At 41.1% G+C, this 15766-nt stretch overlaps 1 protein-coding gene across 2 annotated transcripts in view; it reads left to right on the forward strand.

Moving 5' to 3' along the window:
* Nucleotides 1–15766, forward strand: part of ap1ar (adaptor related protein complex 1 associated regulatory protein) — a 128476-nt gene that overhangs the window by 78900 nt on the left and 33810 nt on the right. The window contains exons 5-6 of one of the 2 annotated variants that reach the window (XM_043697627.2): nt 2156–2252; nt 13517–13615. In XM_043697627.2, the coding sequence (XP_043553562.1) occupies nt 2156–2252; nt 13517–13615 (196 nt within the window). The remainder of the gene's footprint in view (nt 1–2155; nt 2253–13516; nt 13616–15766) is intronic. The other variant, XM_043697636.2, reaches the window with a different exon arrangement.

Genomic DNA, 15766 nt, shown 5'->3' on the forward strand with positions numbered 1-15766 from the left:
AACCCTTTACTAGTTTAAATCCTCCCAGGTGGCTCCAGCAAACCCCAGATAAGTCACATCAACTGTGCTAGCGTCATCGAATGTTATCTCATTAACCATGTCAAACAACAAGTTAAATATGATTTACCTTTACTAAATCTATGCTGGCTTTTCTTAATTAATCCCCATGTTCAAGGGATGTGTACTTCTCCCCTGAATTACTATTTCTAAAAGCTTTGCCAAAGCTCAATGTTATACTAAGTGCCCCGTGATTGCTGGATTCATTCTTGTACCACTTTTATGAATAAGGGGGTAATATTTACACTTCTCCATTCCTTTAGCACCATTCCCAGATGAAGAAAAATTAAAACATTATGGCCAGCACCACCAGCTTCCTGCCTGAGCATCTTCAGAATCATCCCAAGTAATTCTAATACCTTCTAAGCTTATAAATGCAGCTGATCTTTCTAATATCTCTTCTGTCAATTTTTAATCCACCCAGAATCTGAACTGCCTTATTTTTCACTTAGACTTTGCAGTATCATCTTCCTTGTTATGGACAGAGTCCAAGGAAAGAATGCCACTTGTTTTGGGGCAGTTCCTCAACATTTGTAGCAATGTATGGGAGGACAGATTGCTACAGTGCTTTGACAGCCTGCAAATGCACACTATTGTCTCCAGCTAGAACAGTAGACTGCATCATCTGAATGTTGAATGTCTTCTGCTTGTACTGCAATGGGAGTTGAGTCATCAGTTATTAGACACTGAATTGTGCTTTGGTGAGCATTTCTACTAACCAAATTGGCCACTGTTTCCAGCCTCAAAAGGATGGGCTTCCAACTGTTGGATGCAAACCAATGTTAACCATCAGGATATTTCATTCTCATTAATATTTTCCACAGGCCTTTTTTTGGCATGCGTGACAATGCAATATGATTTCAGTATGCGCCATCTGCTTTCTGCAGGATTCCCCATCAAAGTCCTCATTTGACATCTTTTTCCAGAATTCCACGTAAGCACCAGTGCTCCCTTTATACTCTTTACCAGTACCAGTCTGTCACCACATGCTGATCCCACTCCGGAGTTGTCCTGTAATGCGCATGCAGTTTTCACTTCTAATTTGACAATTACAGTTAAAGACCCTCATCATTATTGTTCTTTCACTTCTTTCTCTTCAAAAACTGTGACACAGCAATAGCTTTATGGAGAAGGGGTGGGAACGAAGAAATCAATGTTAACATTTTATGCAGTCTGCGAAGTGTTGTATGGTACAACATGAGACTTTCGGGTGAATCAGCTTGAAATACTGTGGATCTCCAACACTATAAAGCTTAGTCATATCCATTACATGCCAAGTGTCACATAAGACAAATATTGGGGCTGTAATTTTCAGAAATCATGACAATGAAGCTGTCAGTATTCACACCTTTATAAAATAAAACAGACACAGAAATATGGAAGCTGTTGACTGATTTGTTCAGCTCTTAGATAATCTGCATTACCCCTAAACCTGTGATTCAGCATCAAAATCCATGTAAGGGCATTAAGGGCATTAAGTTGTACTTGTTTCCTAGTTACCCATTTTAAAAAAAATAAAGTTAGACTTTTGCATTCAGGTGCAAGTAAATGTTTAATGATGTGATGAAACTTTAAAACCATCACCCTTGTTCTAACAGATGTAACTTTGCATGTGTTTCGTCCTTTCGTAATGTCCTTTTGTGCCAGAGATTTGGGAAAAAAATCTTGAAATTTCTTGTCTCCATCATCTTTCTCAATCCTTCCTTTCTTTTCCTCACACTTCTTTTTGCTGTTTGCACATGATTTGACATTAATTTGAACAGTAAGTTAATTTTATACTTGGTTTGGAGTTTGTGTCTCAGAAGATTCTTTGGTCTCACTGAGGAGATCACTCTTGCTTGCACTGTCACCAATCTCCTGTGAAAGGACTTATGCTGAATCAAGAGGCCAATAACAGCAAGTTACTGCTCAAAAGCCCCTGAGCGCACTGCAAACTGCTTTAAGATAGTGGGGCAACTTTGCATTGGTTCATGTGGTGAATGTATTTCTTTATTAGCTGTGACATAATCAGAAATTTTTCACTGTGGTCATACTGGCAATTATTGTGGTTTTGATGTGAGCCTAGTTACTATAGCCATTGCCATTCATATTTTAACAGGCCAATTAATGAAGATGAAGTCCAAATCCTTCAAAATAGACAGTATGATGCTATTTCTCAGAAGCAAGTGGTGGTGGACAAACAGCTCCAGACTGAGGTACAATGCGGATAATTTAGTTCCTTCTTTACTATTCATTTTTTCTCTTTGAAAATAAATTGATAACTTTCAACTTACTAATCCCAGAAATTACCAATATTGGAAGTTTTGTTTTTTGTAGTAGAATCTCTAACTACTCCATTTTGAATAGTATGGAAGCCGGTTTTTTGTAACATCTTGGTAAAATTCTGTCCAAGCTGCAGTAATGCTTAATTTGTTCAGGACCTCAAATCCAAAGAGCATAGATTCATGAGTCATTGTGGCGAGAGAGTACAGAGGTTCCATATTTAATTTATGCAGATTACCTCAGAGCAAACTCCGTTAGCTGAGTGGATGGTCATGTGCACTTTGCAATGTCATCCTATTCTGTGGACTGACAAATGAATGTCTGCCGCAAATGGAATACTTTTATTGTGTGACTTGTGTTGTTTCATTTTACATTTAGCCTGACGATTGATTCTTCTTGCATTGAAATACCAGCTACATACAGCATGTCTACAACTCTACTAAAGTAATTTGAAGGCTGATGGACTCGTCCAAGTATTGCATTCAAGAAATTTTCATTATGATTTTAGTAGAAGACAATAAATATCTCAATGTATTGTATATTCAAAGGAAACTAAGTACATTTTATCCATGGCACTCTACCAAATTGATTTCTACATCTGTGAAAATTTTTCAGAAATAGTGTTCTTGGGCCCCACATCAGGCTGTTTGAGTTTGTTTCTATTAAAATTGATTGAAAATATATTAGGAGTTTTTGAAACATGGTATTCCTACAAATTCAATTTCAGATAACTTATCTTCTGAGAATACTATGTTCAGTAGGTCCCCTCAAGCTGGAGGATGTCATCTCTTGTTTGGCAAAGAAAAAAATGCAGCTTTGGTCATGGATAGATTGAAGTAATGAGCAATAAGTCACCTCTTCAACCACAGAAGTGCATGATGGACACTGAAGTGGGTCTGCTAATAATGCTAGCTTTGTTTTATGGTTTACCTTTCCAGGAATCAATTACGTTTGTTATTAATATGTTTAGGCAGACTGGGCCATATAGCAAATTCCAATGATCTCTTCTCATCTCTTGAACAGAAATTCGGATCGAAGTTTTTTGAATTATTTTCATTTGTCTAAACTCTAGTGAGTAGAATCCCAACCTGAGACTTCCTCAAAACATTCTAATAAATTAGTCAGCTCATAAGGCAATCCCGCCATATCAGTGATCATTGTAGTGCATCTTCTCTGAACTGCCTGCAATGAAATAACATCCTCTTTTATAAAAGGGGACCAATACTGCTCTCAGTACTCCAGATGTAGTCTGACCAGCGCCTTGTACAGTAGAGAGATGTCCCTACTCTTAACCCCTTAAAATAAAGGTCACCATTCCATTAGCCTTCCTGATTACTTGCTGCATCTAGCTGTATTCTAGCTTTGTGTTTTGTGCACATGTACCCTCAAGTCTCTTTGCAGCTATCTGCAGTTTTCTCCACTTAAATAATATTTTGCTCTTTTGTCCTCCCTTTGAAAATGAACTTCACATTTTCCCCACTTTTGCCAACTTCTACCTATTTTCATAACCTATCAAAATTATCTATGCATTCTTCTCAGAACTTCCCTTTCCACCAATTTTTATTATCTGCAAATTTGGCTACAATGCATTCACTTCCTTCCTCCAAGTCATTCATATATATTGTAAACAGTTGTATTCCTAGCACTGATCCCTATGGAGTCCCATTAGTTCCAGGTTGCCAACCTGAAAAGAACTCCTTATGCCTGCTCACTTTTTCCTGACCATGTAGCAATTCTCAATCCATGATAATATACTATCCTCAATACCATGGATTTTTATCTTCCAACTTAACCATTTGGGAGATATCTTATTGAACATATTTTGGAACTACAACACATCTATTGGTTCTCCTCTATCTGCTTTGGTTGAGACTTCCTCGAAAAACTGTAATAAATTCATCAGACACAATTTCCCTTTTGTGAAGCCATGCTGACTCTGCTTGATTAGGTTATGATTTTCGAAATGTGCTGCTATTACTACCTTAATTGATTCCAACATTTTTTTCAACAATAAATGTTAGGCTAATAAGGCTTTAATTGCCCATTTTCTGCCCCTCTCCCTTTTTTTAATAAGGGTGTTACATTGGCAATTTTCCAATTTTGCGGTACTTTTCTAGAATCCATGGATTTTTGGAAAATTACAACCAGCACATCCACTATCTCTGTGGCTACTTCTGTGAAACAGCAGTGCTAACCACTGAGCCACCATGCCGCCTCAAGCCCAGACAATCCAGTCTTTTCTCAATGACCGACCATAGCAAGAATGTCCTTCGTCAAACTAGGAGAGACACTGCATACAATACACAAGGTATGGCCTCACCAAAGTCTCACCAATTGCAACAAGACATCCTTACTCTGATACTCAAATCCTCTTGCTATGAAGGGGAGCATGCCATTAGCTTCCTTCCCTGCCTGCTGCACCAGCATGTTAACCTTAAACTGTTCCACCATGATACCCAGGTCTCATTGCACCTCATCTTTTCCTCAACTATCACCATTCAGAATAATCTACCTATTTTTGTGACCAAAGTGGTAACCTCACATGTTTCCACATTAGTTTACGTTTGCCAAGTATTCGCCCACTCAGGCAGTCTGTCCAAGTCATCCTACAACCTCTTAGCATCTTCCTCACAGCACATGCTACCACCCAGCTTAGTGTCAATTGCAAGTTTGAAGATATTGCATTCAATTTCTTCATCCAAATCATTAATGTATTTTGTATTGTCTGTACAATTTTCTAGTAATAATGATGGTACTTATAGAGTCATAGAGATGTACAGCATGGAAACAGACCCTTCGGTCCAACCCGTCCATGCTGACCAGATATCCCAACCCAATCTAGTCCCAATTGCCAGCACCTGGCCCATATCCCTCCAAACCCTTCCTATTCATATACCCATCCAAATGCCTCTTAAATGTTGCAATTGTACCAGCCTCCACCACTTCCTCTGACAGCTCATTCCATACATGTACCACCCTCTGCGTGAAAAAGTTGCCCCTTCGGTCTCTTTTATATCTTTCCCCTCTCACCCTAAACCTATGTCCTCTAGTTCTGGACTCCCCGACTCCGGGGAAAAGAATTTGTCCATTTATCCTATCCATGCCCCTCATAATTTTGTAAACCTGCTCCAGGGAAAACAGCCCCAGCCTGTTCAGCCTCTCCCTGTAGCTCAGATCCTCCAACCCTGGCAACATTCTTGTAAATCTTTTCTGAGCCCTTTCAAGTTTCACAACATCTTTCCGATAGGAAGGAGACCAGAATTGCACGCAATATTCCAACAGTAGCCTAACCAATGTCCTGTACAGCCGCAACATGAACTCCCAACTCCTGTACTCAATACTCTGACCAACAAAGGAAAGCATACCAAATGCCGCCTTCACTATCCTATCTACCTGCGAATCCACTTTCAAGGAGCTATGAACCTGCACTCCAAGGTCTCTTTGTTCAGCAACACTCACTAGGACCTTACCATTAAGTGTACAAGTCCTGCTAAGATTTGTTTTCCCAAAATGCAGCACCTCGCATTTATCTGAATTAAACTCCATCTGCCACTTCTCAGCCCATTGGCCCATCTGGTCCAGCTCCTGTTGTAATCTGAGGTAACCCTCTTCACTGTCCACTACACCTCCAATTTTGGTGTCATCTGCAAACTTACTAACTGTACCTCTTATGCTCGCATCCAAATCATTTATGTAAATGACTAAAAGTCAGGAGGACCCAGCACCAATCCTTGTGGCACTCCACTGGTCACAGACCTCCAGTCTGAAAAACAACCCTCCACCACCACCCTCTGTCTTCTACCTTTGAGCCAGTTCTGTATCCATATGGCTAGTTTCTCCCTGTATTCCGTGAGATCTAACCTTGCTAATCAGTGTCCCATGGGGAATCTTGTCGAACGCCTTACTGAAGTCCGTATAGATCACATCTACTGCTCTGCCCTCATCAATCATCTTTGTTACTTCTTCAAAAAACTCAATCAAGTTTGTGAGACATGATTTCCCTCGCACAAAGTCATGTTGACTATTCCGAATCAGTCCTTGCCTTTCCAAATACATGTACATCCTGTCCCTCGGGATTCCCTCCAACAAATTGCCCACCACTGAAGTCAGGCTCACCGGTCTATAGTTCCCTGGCTTGTCTTTACCACCTTTCTTAAACAGTTAATTCCTTCTCTGCATTGTTTTCATATTAATGGGATGTGTGATTTATTTCCACATGCCAAATATCTGTTTAACTCTGCAATTTGCTTGTTCCCTATAAGTATCTCCTCCGATTCATTTACTAAGGGGCCTATGTTCACTTTGACCCCTCTCTTCCTTTTTGTAGATATTCAAAGTTCTTGTCAGTTTTTTTGATATTCTTTGCCAGTTTGCCCTCATGGTTTATTTTCTCCTTCACTTGAATAACTTTTAAGTCGTCCTTTGCTGGATACTGAATTTATGCCAGTCTTTGGGACATGTGCCTCCTTATTATGCAAATTTTCTTTCATCTTAGTAGTGTCCTTAACTACTTTCGGTGGCCATGTTAGATTTTCCATCTCATAGAATCTTTCCTCCTCACTGGGATATATTTTTGCTGCGAGTCATGAAATACGTCCTTGTTTCCAACACCGTTGTCTCCCACTCAAACAGAATAAGAAATTGCTACTTTCTTAAAGATCTTTTACTCTGAAGTTATTTATTCAAGCTGCCTCATTATCCATTCCCAGATCCAGGATAGCCTGTTGCCTGACTGACTCCATGACATATTGTGTAAGGGGTAGTTTCATAGAGCACTCCAAATTTGTTATCGTTGCTACCCTTTCCCACTTGATTGACCCAATCAACCTGAAGATTGAAGTCACCAGAGTTGTTGCTCTTTTATTTTTACATGCTCTTATTCTTTATTGATTTATACCCTTTCCTACACTATGGCTACTATTTGTGGGTCCACACATTAATACCATCAATGACTTCTTTCAAGTGCTGTTTTCTGCTTTCACCCAAATGGACGCTATATCATCCAAGACTAGATCATATCTTGTAAGAATCCTCATTTGATCACTTATTAAACAGTGCTACCCAACCATATTTTCCTTCCCTTCTGTCTTTCCGAAAGGTCAAATATCTTTGAAAGTTAAGTTCCAAGTTCTGATCTCCTTGTAATCATGTCTCCGTGATGGCTAAACAAATCATATCTTTGATGTTTACCTTGACTTGCACCGTTAATTCATCTACCTTATTCTGAATGTTTTGTACGTTAAGGCTTGCCTATTATCCACAGACCAATAGCCTAGACTTCTGAATTACTTGCCTACTAAACTAGCTCTTAAACTGTTTGCACATTCTCCCATGTCTACATGAGTTTCCTCCGGTGCTCTGATTTCCTCCCACAGTGTAAAGATATGCAGGTTAAGTGGATTAGGAAATGCAGGGCTACAGGGCTAGTGTAGGTGGGTGGGTCTGGGTGAGATGCTCTTTGGAGACTTGGTGAGGACTTGTCGGGCCAAATGGCTTGTTTCCACACTGTAGGGATTCTACAAAATTAAACCACTGTTTTCCTATATTAAATTGGTGTTGACCCAATAGAAGAGTAACCCCAGCTTTCTAAGTTTGTCAATTAACATGGACTTTGGTAAAATTGCACCCCCCCCCAACCCATGCCCCTTCACCTCCAGCACCACCTTTCTCCCCCCCACCCCCACCCCCACCCCCACCCCCACAAATAATAATGTGGCCTGTGTCCGATTTGAAAACAAGTCAGTGGAAAAGACTGAAAAATTTTGCATTCTGAAAAAAATATAGTTCTTGTTTCATTAGTTCAAAATACACAATATATGCTATTAAAAATCCACCTATAAGTATTTGAACAGAAAGGATTTTGTTTTGAATTGAGGAACTAATGTCATTAAATGTGAAGAATAAGTAAATTATCCTTTCTAAATGTTTCATATTAGTCCAATTACTAGTTTCAAATTACCTAATTCCAGATAGAACTAATATCTCTTGGTGAAATCCAAGCTTCAGTTCTAAGGTTTATGGCAGTCCATGTTAATTGACTTGAAAAAAATCAGATCATTTGAACGATCATTCCCCATTAAAATAATTGGAGTAAGGAATCTGGCACCATTCTGAACCGTAGCTTTTGAATAACATAAATCCCTGTGGGCATCTGCACATGTTTTGTTTCACAGCATAAATATCTGATGAAGGCAGGGAATCTTTGTGGAACTGGTGCTTTTTGCCTCAAATGCTATAAAGCCAAAGAAGGCTGTCAAATACATCATAGGAAATTGTCCTCAACTCTCAGTAGCTCCCCTCCGGGTGCTTCAAACCCAATGGCTGTTGATTTGACATCAATATGGAATGTGCACATAGTTGTAAGAGAAAATTAGAGTTGTGTCTATATTTATGTCATTTATTTAAGTAGAACTGACACTTAAAGATTTTACTAAGTTTTATTCTTCCACTGCAGGCTCTGTAGCTAACTGTCATGTCTCTAAAATGTTACATTACATAAGTATTAGCTATTTTTTCCTTGAGTTTAAAAGGGTAAATGAATGAATGAATGAAAACGTGTCACTTGGGGACAAACTAGTGTAATTTTTTTTTGAAACTGCGAACACTGAATTGTGACATTTTAAAAACAAAAATCTGTTTAAGACTATTGTAGTTGTAATTTCTTCCAACTTAGAAAGTATCCAAATTTTCAGAGTGGTTTTCCACCTGATGTCATAGAAATCTTACCTTGTGGAAGCAAGCTATTTGGCCCATTGAGTCCACACGGACCCTCCAAAGAGAATTATATCCAGAATCAACCCCTTACCCTATCCATGGGTGGCACAGTTGTTAGCACTTTTGCCTCACAGCGCCAGAGACCCGGGTTCAATTCCCACCTCAGGTGACTCTGTGTGGAGTTTGCACATTCCCCGTGTCTGTGTGGGTTTCCTCTGGGTGCTCTGGTTTCCTCCCACAATCCAAAATTGCAGGTTAGGTGAATTGGCCATGCTAAATTGCCCATAGTGTTAGGTGAAGGGGTAAATGTAGGGGAATAGGTCTGGATGGGTTGCGCTTCGGCGGGTCGGTGTGGATTTGTTAGGCCGAAGGGCCTGTTTCCACACTAAGTAATCTAATCTGTCCCAGCAACCCTGCATTTCCCGTGGCTAATCTACCTAGCCTGCACATTCTTGGACACTGTGGACAATTCAGCCAGATCAAGTCACCTAAACTGCACATTTTTGGGCTGTGGGAGGAACCCAGAGCACCTGGAGAAAACTCACGTAGACACGGAGAAAAGCTCCACACAGACAGTTGTCCAAGGCTGGAATCGAACCTGGGTTCCTGGCACTGAGAGACAGCAATGCTAACTACTGAGTCACTGTGCTGCCCAAATGTTATGTTCCAATTCCTTTCCCTTTCCCATCTTTCCCCTGGATCATAGACACTTTACCAACATACAAAAAGGTATGGCTAGTGGTATTGATTAAATATCGTGTGCATGGACATTTTCTCGTGTAATGAGATGACGTTTCAATATATCCTGTGCACTGTGATTGCAATAAATCAATAGTATAAGAAGTCAGCATACTATAGGAGAATCGTTTGACATCAAAAATTAGTATAGAATATAAATGGCCTTCAAGATAACTTAGTGTATTAATTTGGTATTTTTATTTTATTTATTTATTTGTCGTCACATGTATTTAGTTACAAAATATAGTGAAGTGTTGCCACTCTCCGGTGCCATCTTAAAACAGAAAAATAAACCAAAACAAAGTATAAAGGCAGAAAAATAGTAAAGAGAAAGCATTCAACTTTACTGTCCTCCTAGTTAATTGCTCCTCCATGGGTCATTGGCCTGGGTGGCTGCCACTGCTGGAACAAAAGTTGCTACTGACTTCCTCACTACTGAATCCTTGCTGGACCTCACCAATGCAGATGCCACCAATGCCACTGGGTACCACACTTGACCCCACTGCCACCATGAACCAGCTTCAGGCCCATCTCGCCGATGCAGGTGCTACCGTGCTGCTTTGTCTCGTACTGGGCCCAAACTCACCTCCATGACTCTGCGCTAGACACCGCTGGGAACTCAAAACCGCCTCCACTGCAGCAGCTGAGAGTCGACGCCAGGCCACAACACTGCCTTGCTGGTGCAGATGCTGCCGGGAACCCATACACATCACGAGCCCGTGCTGGATTCACTAACCACCACCAATGTGCTCTTCAAGAGGTAAGTAAAAGAAAAGAGCAAAAAGAAACTGAGAGAAGAGAAAACAAGAGTGGGTGAGCCCTGGGCTGCAAAGCGCAGCAGGTCAGGCAGCATCCAAGGAGCAGGAGAATCGACGTTTTGGGCATGAGCCCTTCTTCAGGATTGAGGAAAGTGTGCCAAGCAAGCTAAGATAAAAGGTAGGGAGGAGGGACTTGGGGGAGGGGCGTTGGAAATGCGATAGGTGGAAGGAGGTTAAGGTGAGGGTGATGGGCCGGATGGGGGTGGAGAGGTCAGGAAGAAGATTGCAGGTTGGGAAGGTGGTGCTGAGTTCGAGGGTTGGGACTGAGACAAGGTGGGGGGAGAGGAAATGAGGAAACTGGAGAAATCCGAGTTCATCCCTTGTGGTTGGAGGGTTCCTAGGCGGAAGATGAGGCGCTCTTCCTCCAGCCGTCGTGTTGCTATGGTCTGGCGATGGAGGAGTCCAAGGACCTGCATGTCCTTGGTGGAGTGGGAGGGGGAGTTGAAGTGTTGAGCCATGGGGTGGTTGGGTTGGTTGGTCCGGGTGTCCCAGAGGTGTTCTCTGAAACCTTCCGCAAGTAGGCGGCCTGTCTCCCCAATATAGAGGAGGCCACATCGGGTGCAGCGGATGCAGTAAATGATGTGTGTGGAGGTGCAGGTGAATTTGTGGCAGATATGGAAGGATCCCTTGGGCCTTGGAGGGAAGTAAGGGGGGAGGCGCAAGTTTTGCATTTCTTGCGGTTGCAGGGGAAGGTGCCGGGAGTGGAGGTTGGGTTGGTGGGGGGTGTGGACCTGACAAGGGAGTCACGGAAGGAGTGGTCTTTTCGGAACGCTGATAGGGGAGGAGAGGGAAATATATCCCTGGTGGTGGGGTCCGTTTGGAGGTGGCGGAAATGACGATGGACAATACGATGTTGGGGAGGTTGGTGGGGTGGTAGATGAGGACCACTGGGGTTCTGTCCTTGTGGCGATTGGAGGGGCGGGGCTCAAGGGCGGAGGAGATGCGGTGGAGAGCATCGTCGACCACGTCTGGGTGGAAATTGCGGTCCTTGAAGAAGGAGGCCATCTGGGTTGTACGGATTTGGAACTGGTCTTCCTGGGAGCAGATGCGGCGGAGACGAAGGAATTGGGAATATGGGATGGCGTTTTTACAGGAGGCAGGGTGGCAGGAGGTGTAGTCTAGGTAGCTGTGGGAGTCGGTCGGTTTATAGTAAATGTCCGTGTTGATTCGGTCGCCCGAGATAGAAATGGAGAGGTCTAGGAAGGGGAGGGAGGAGTCTGAGATGGTCCAGGTAAATTTGAGGTCTGGGTGGAAGGTGTTGGTAAAGTGGATGAACTGTTCAACCTCCTTGTGGGAGCATGAGGCAGTGCCAATACAGTCATCGATGTAGCGGAGGAAAAGGTGGTGGGTGGTCCAAATGCCCCTCCCCCAATTTCCTCCTCCTACCTTTTATCTTAGCCTACTTGGCACACTTTCTTCATTCCTGAAGAAGGGCTCATGCCCAAAACGTCGATTCTCCTGCTCCTTGGATGCTGCCTGACCTGCGCTTTTCCAGCAACATGTTTTCAGCTCTGATCTCCAGCATCTGCAGTCCTCACTTTCTCCAGGGCTGCAAAGTCCTACTTCACTGCCATCTTACTGGAAACTTTGTGCTCTAAGTTGAGCTCAAAATCTGAAGAAAGTTTGAGCATGCATTATTTGCAAGCATTGAAGGCCAGTTTCCAGACATTGTCAACCTCTTGTATGAGCATCTATGGCATATATTTTAACAATCAAATCGCTGTATATGTTTAATTTGCAGTGACTTTTTGATATATAATGCAATCCGATGTAATAGGCAGCAAAACTGTGGTTTTACCTATTAGAATAAATATTTCGTTATTTATATTTTGTATTGGCAGCTGTCCAGTGTAAAAAATATTGTAAAGAAAGGCTTACAGGCAAGCCACCTTGACTGAATGTATTCTCTTGTTCGTCACCAAAATGCTTAGATTGTCATCAAAGTGAATACAGTTTTGATTTTCACTCTTCTGTCTTACAAATTCGAGGATGACTGGCACCCATGTGCTGACAATCAACAGCTTCTTGAGGAACAGAACAGGAAGGGAGAGATTACCAAGAAATAGAGGCAGTTTTTCACTTTTTAAAATCACAGTCAAATATATGTCATTGCTGCTTAATAAGTCTGATTTGTTTTCAAAGAGGGGATAGTATGTAAAAAAATGAAAAGAGCTGTTTATCGTGAAATGGAAATGTGACCATCTTAACGAGGGTACAGTGTGAATTAGGAATCCAGGTTATAAAGAAGACCAAAGAAATATGTTTTTTTTCTCCTCCTGGTAAAAAGGTTAAAATGATCCAACAGATTTAAAATTTTAAAAATGATTTTATATTGAAAATCTTCCAAATTATCTGCACTGATTTGAAAATTATGTTTAATTTGACAGAAACAATAGGCAATTAGAAGTTTCTTGGGTACTTAAATAAAACTTTTCTATACAGGAGGTAATGAATGAAATAAGTGACAAGGGAAGATCATTGAGACAGCTCACACAAAAGTGAACCACATCGCTGTCATAAAAGCGCAGAAAATTAGGGAACGTTTGCCTGAGAAGGCTGATTAAAAAGAGCCAAAGAGTATTGGGTTAATTACATTCCCTATTTCTAAAATGTGTTCACCCCCCCCCCCCCCAACTGTGCTGACATCTGTGTTTGAAACTAAATATTGAGTTTCCTTATTGATGGACTATTTCATCCAGACATCTCAGTAGCGAATAGCAAGAGTAAGTTTTACCATTCTCTCGTTATGTTTTAATTTATATTTTTCTTTGTTTTCATTTTTGTTTGTAATTAAATTGTTCATTATTTGATATTAAAATTCATGTAAGGAGCACTAACCTACTGCTGAAAATGCTTGTAATATAATTTTGATTTTTTTTCTAGAGAGGTTTATCATTTGTTAACCTTTTTATTTCGTTCACATGCAGTTAGCTGCACAAGAGGAGCAGTTAAGGATAGAAGAAGAAGCATTTTATGCTGCACAGCGTGAAGCAGCCAGGGCAGCAAAGCAGAAAAAGCTTTTGGAGGTGAGGGCATGAAGCCCATGTTTGGTTATGATCTGCAAATTTATTTACACGTCTCTTGTTTACAAGTTTAATTATGTCATGTTACTGTAGGGTTCTTTTTCCCCAACAGCAAAGCCTTATCTAGTTTTAGAATGTACACAAAATATATTGACTGTGCTCAGATTAACTATAAATACACAGCTGGAAGAAATTATCAATGGTCGTGTGTTGACATTACCAGATAAGGTCATTGAATAGGCCAGCGGTATTTGCACTCTTGCAGCTCGATGCATGGAGAAGAGAATAACTTTGTTTTGAGGTAGTCAGTCTGACTACACAAAATGTCAGAACCCTTGAAGTTGAAATGGTGGATTTCACATCAGCCATAGTATAACTGCGTCTGGTGCAAGCCAACATTTCAAACTTAAATTTATTTGGATTACTGTAGTCTGCTAGACTGCTTTTTAAGTTTTACTTTAATATTAACATCAACATTTCATCGATGCTCTAATACTGGGGAGCATGGCATTGTTTAAGGATTTGAAACTACACAGTACAGACCTCTCCTTTGTCTGACAAAACAGCAGGTCTAATACAATTGTGCTACCAACTCATGCTGATGCTTCTGCAATAAAACCATAGTTTATATTCAGAATTGCCAGTTTAAGTAACCAGTTCACTTAGTTTCTACCATCCTGTCCACATACTCTAATTTGATTGTTTTGATATCAACAATAATCCAATTATTCGACAGTGATATGATCTGAACAAACGACCATTACTTTCTATGAGGAGGCTAATCACTTGAGCATCATCATTTGAAATTGAATTCATTGAGTTTAACATCAAACTCACCAAGTATCAATGTGAATTTTAATCTTTAATATAACTGGCAATAAATGAGAGCCTTGCTGCAATGAGCCTATCTTTGAATGAATGAAAATTGTTATGCATATAAACACCTGCATCATTGACAGACTTTTTTAAAGCACAGGGTAGAAGCTTGTTTGTGTCAGACAATATGTGGATGCAGACCTAAAAGTGGAAGGTATTCTGCTTAGGGGCAGGTTGGGTTTTCTGACATGATTGTATTCTTCTCAGCTCATTACATATACATACATGGATGAAGCACCAAATTTTATGTACAGGCAGGAAGGTCTGCTCTCTTCCAGGCTTCAACTTCCAAGTACAGGAGAGGTCGCAGACCAGGCAAAATATGACACTGCATTTAGCAGCACTTTCCTGGAGATTCTTGCTATCTCCTAGAAGGCTGTCTACAAGAGAGGGTCAGTCCTTTGCCATACAATGAAAGCAGACTGGACAGAAATGGCTGCGACGGTCAGCATCCTTTGGTAGCATCCAGAGAACCAGGTTCTAGTTTCGCAAGGTGGTGAATGGTCTGCTGAATTCTGCCAGGGCATGTAAACTTGTCTGTTCAATTCCTCATACCCATTTTGCAGCTGCAGAGGAAACCAGGCACAAGATTGGATACAAGATATCTCCGTCAGATGCCTTGATATTAATTTAAATGCCCTGCATGTAATGCAGTGATGCTACCTCGCCCCACACACTTCTGACAAAAGGAGCTGCAACACTCAGTTTATGCACTGACAGATTACTGATCTTCACAACCAGGAGATCGTATACATTGCTTCTCGCCAAAGACTTATGCGGGACAAAGGCTGGACAGAAAAGTCATACAACACCAGCTATTGTCCAAGAAGTTTATTTGGAGCACTAGTTTTCGAAGTGCTGCTTCTTCATCAGATGGACAACCACTTAATGAAGGAGCGACGCTCCGAAAGCTCGTGCCTCCAAATAAGCCTGTTGGACATTAACCTGGTGTTGTGATTTTTAATTTTGTTCACCCCAGTTCAAACCGGCTGCTCCAAATTATGGACCAGAAAAGAGAGCTTTGAGATGAGCACCTTAGAACTCAGGCACGAACGTCATTGGTTTTACTGCATTATCAAAACATGGAACCATCTTTCATTCAGAAGCTTTAGCGCAAACATCACCCATATTCTTAGAAGTATCTTCCACACAATCGGAGATTTGATGATTGATTCCTCTACCGCATCTGCCAATACTGGCAACGAGCTCGAGTACACAAACTAATGACTCTTCTACATCCTTACTTCTAAAGGAAAAGAATCAAGCTTACTGTGTGCA

The sequence above is a fragment of the Chiloscyllium plagiosum genome, unplaced genomic scaffold (assembly GCF_037043375.1).
Source record: "Chiloscyllium plagiosum isolate Xiang-an unplaced genomic scaffold, Cpla_swu_hap1 HiC_scaffold_1, whole genome shotgun sequence".
In the NCBI taxonomy this organism is placed as follows: Eukaryota; Metazoa; Chordata; class Chondrichthyes; order Orectolobiformes; family Hemiscylliidae; genus Chiloscyllium; species Chiloscyllium plagiosum.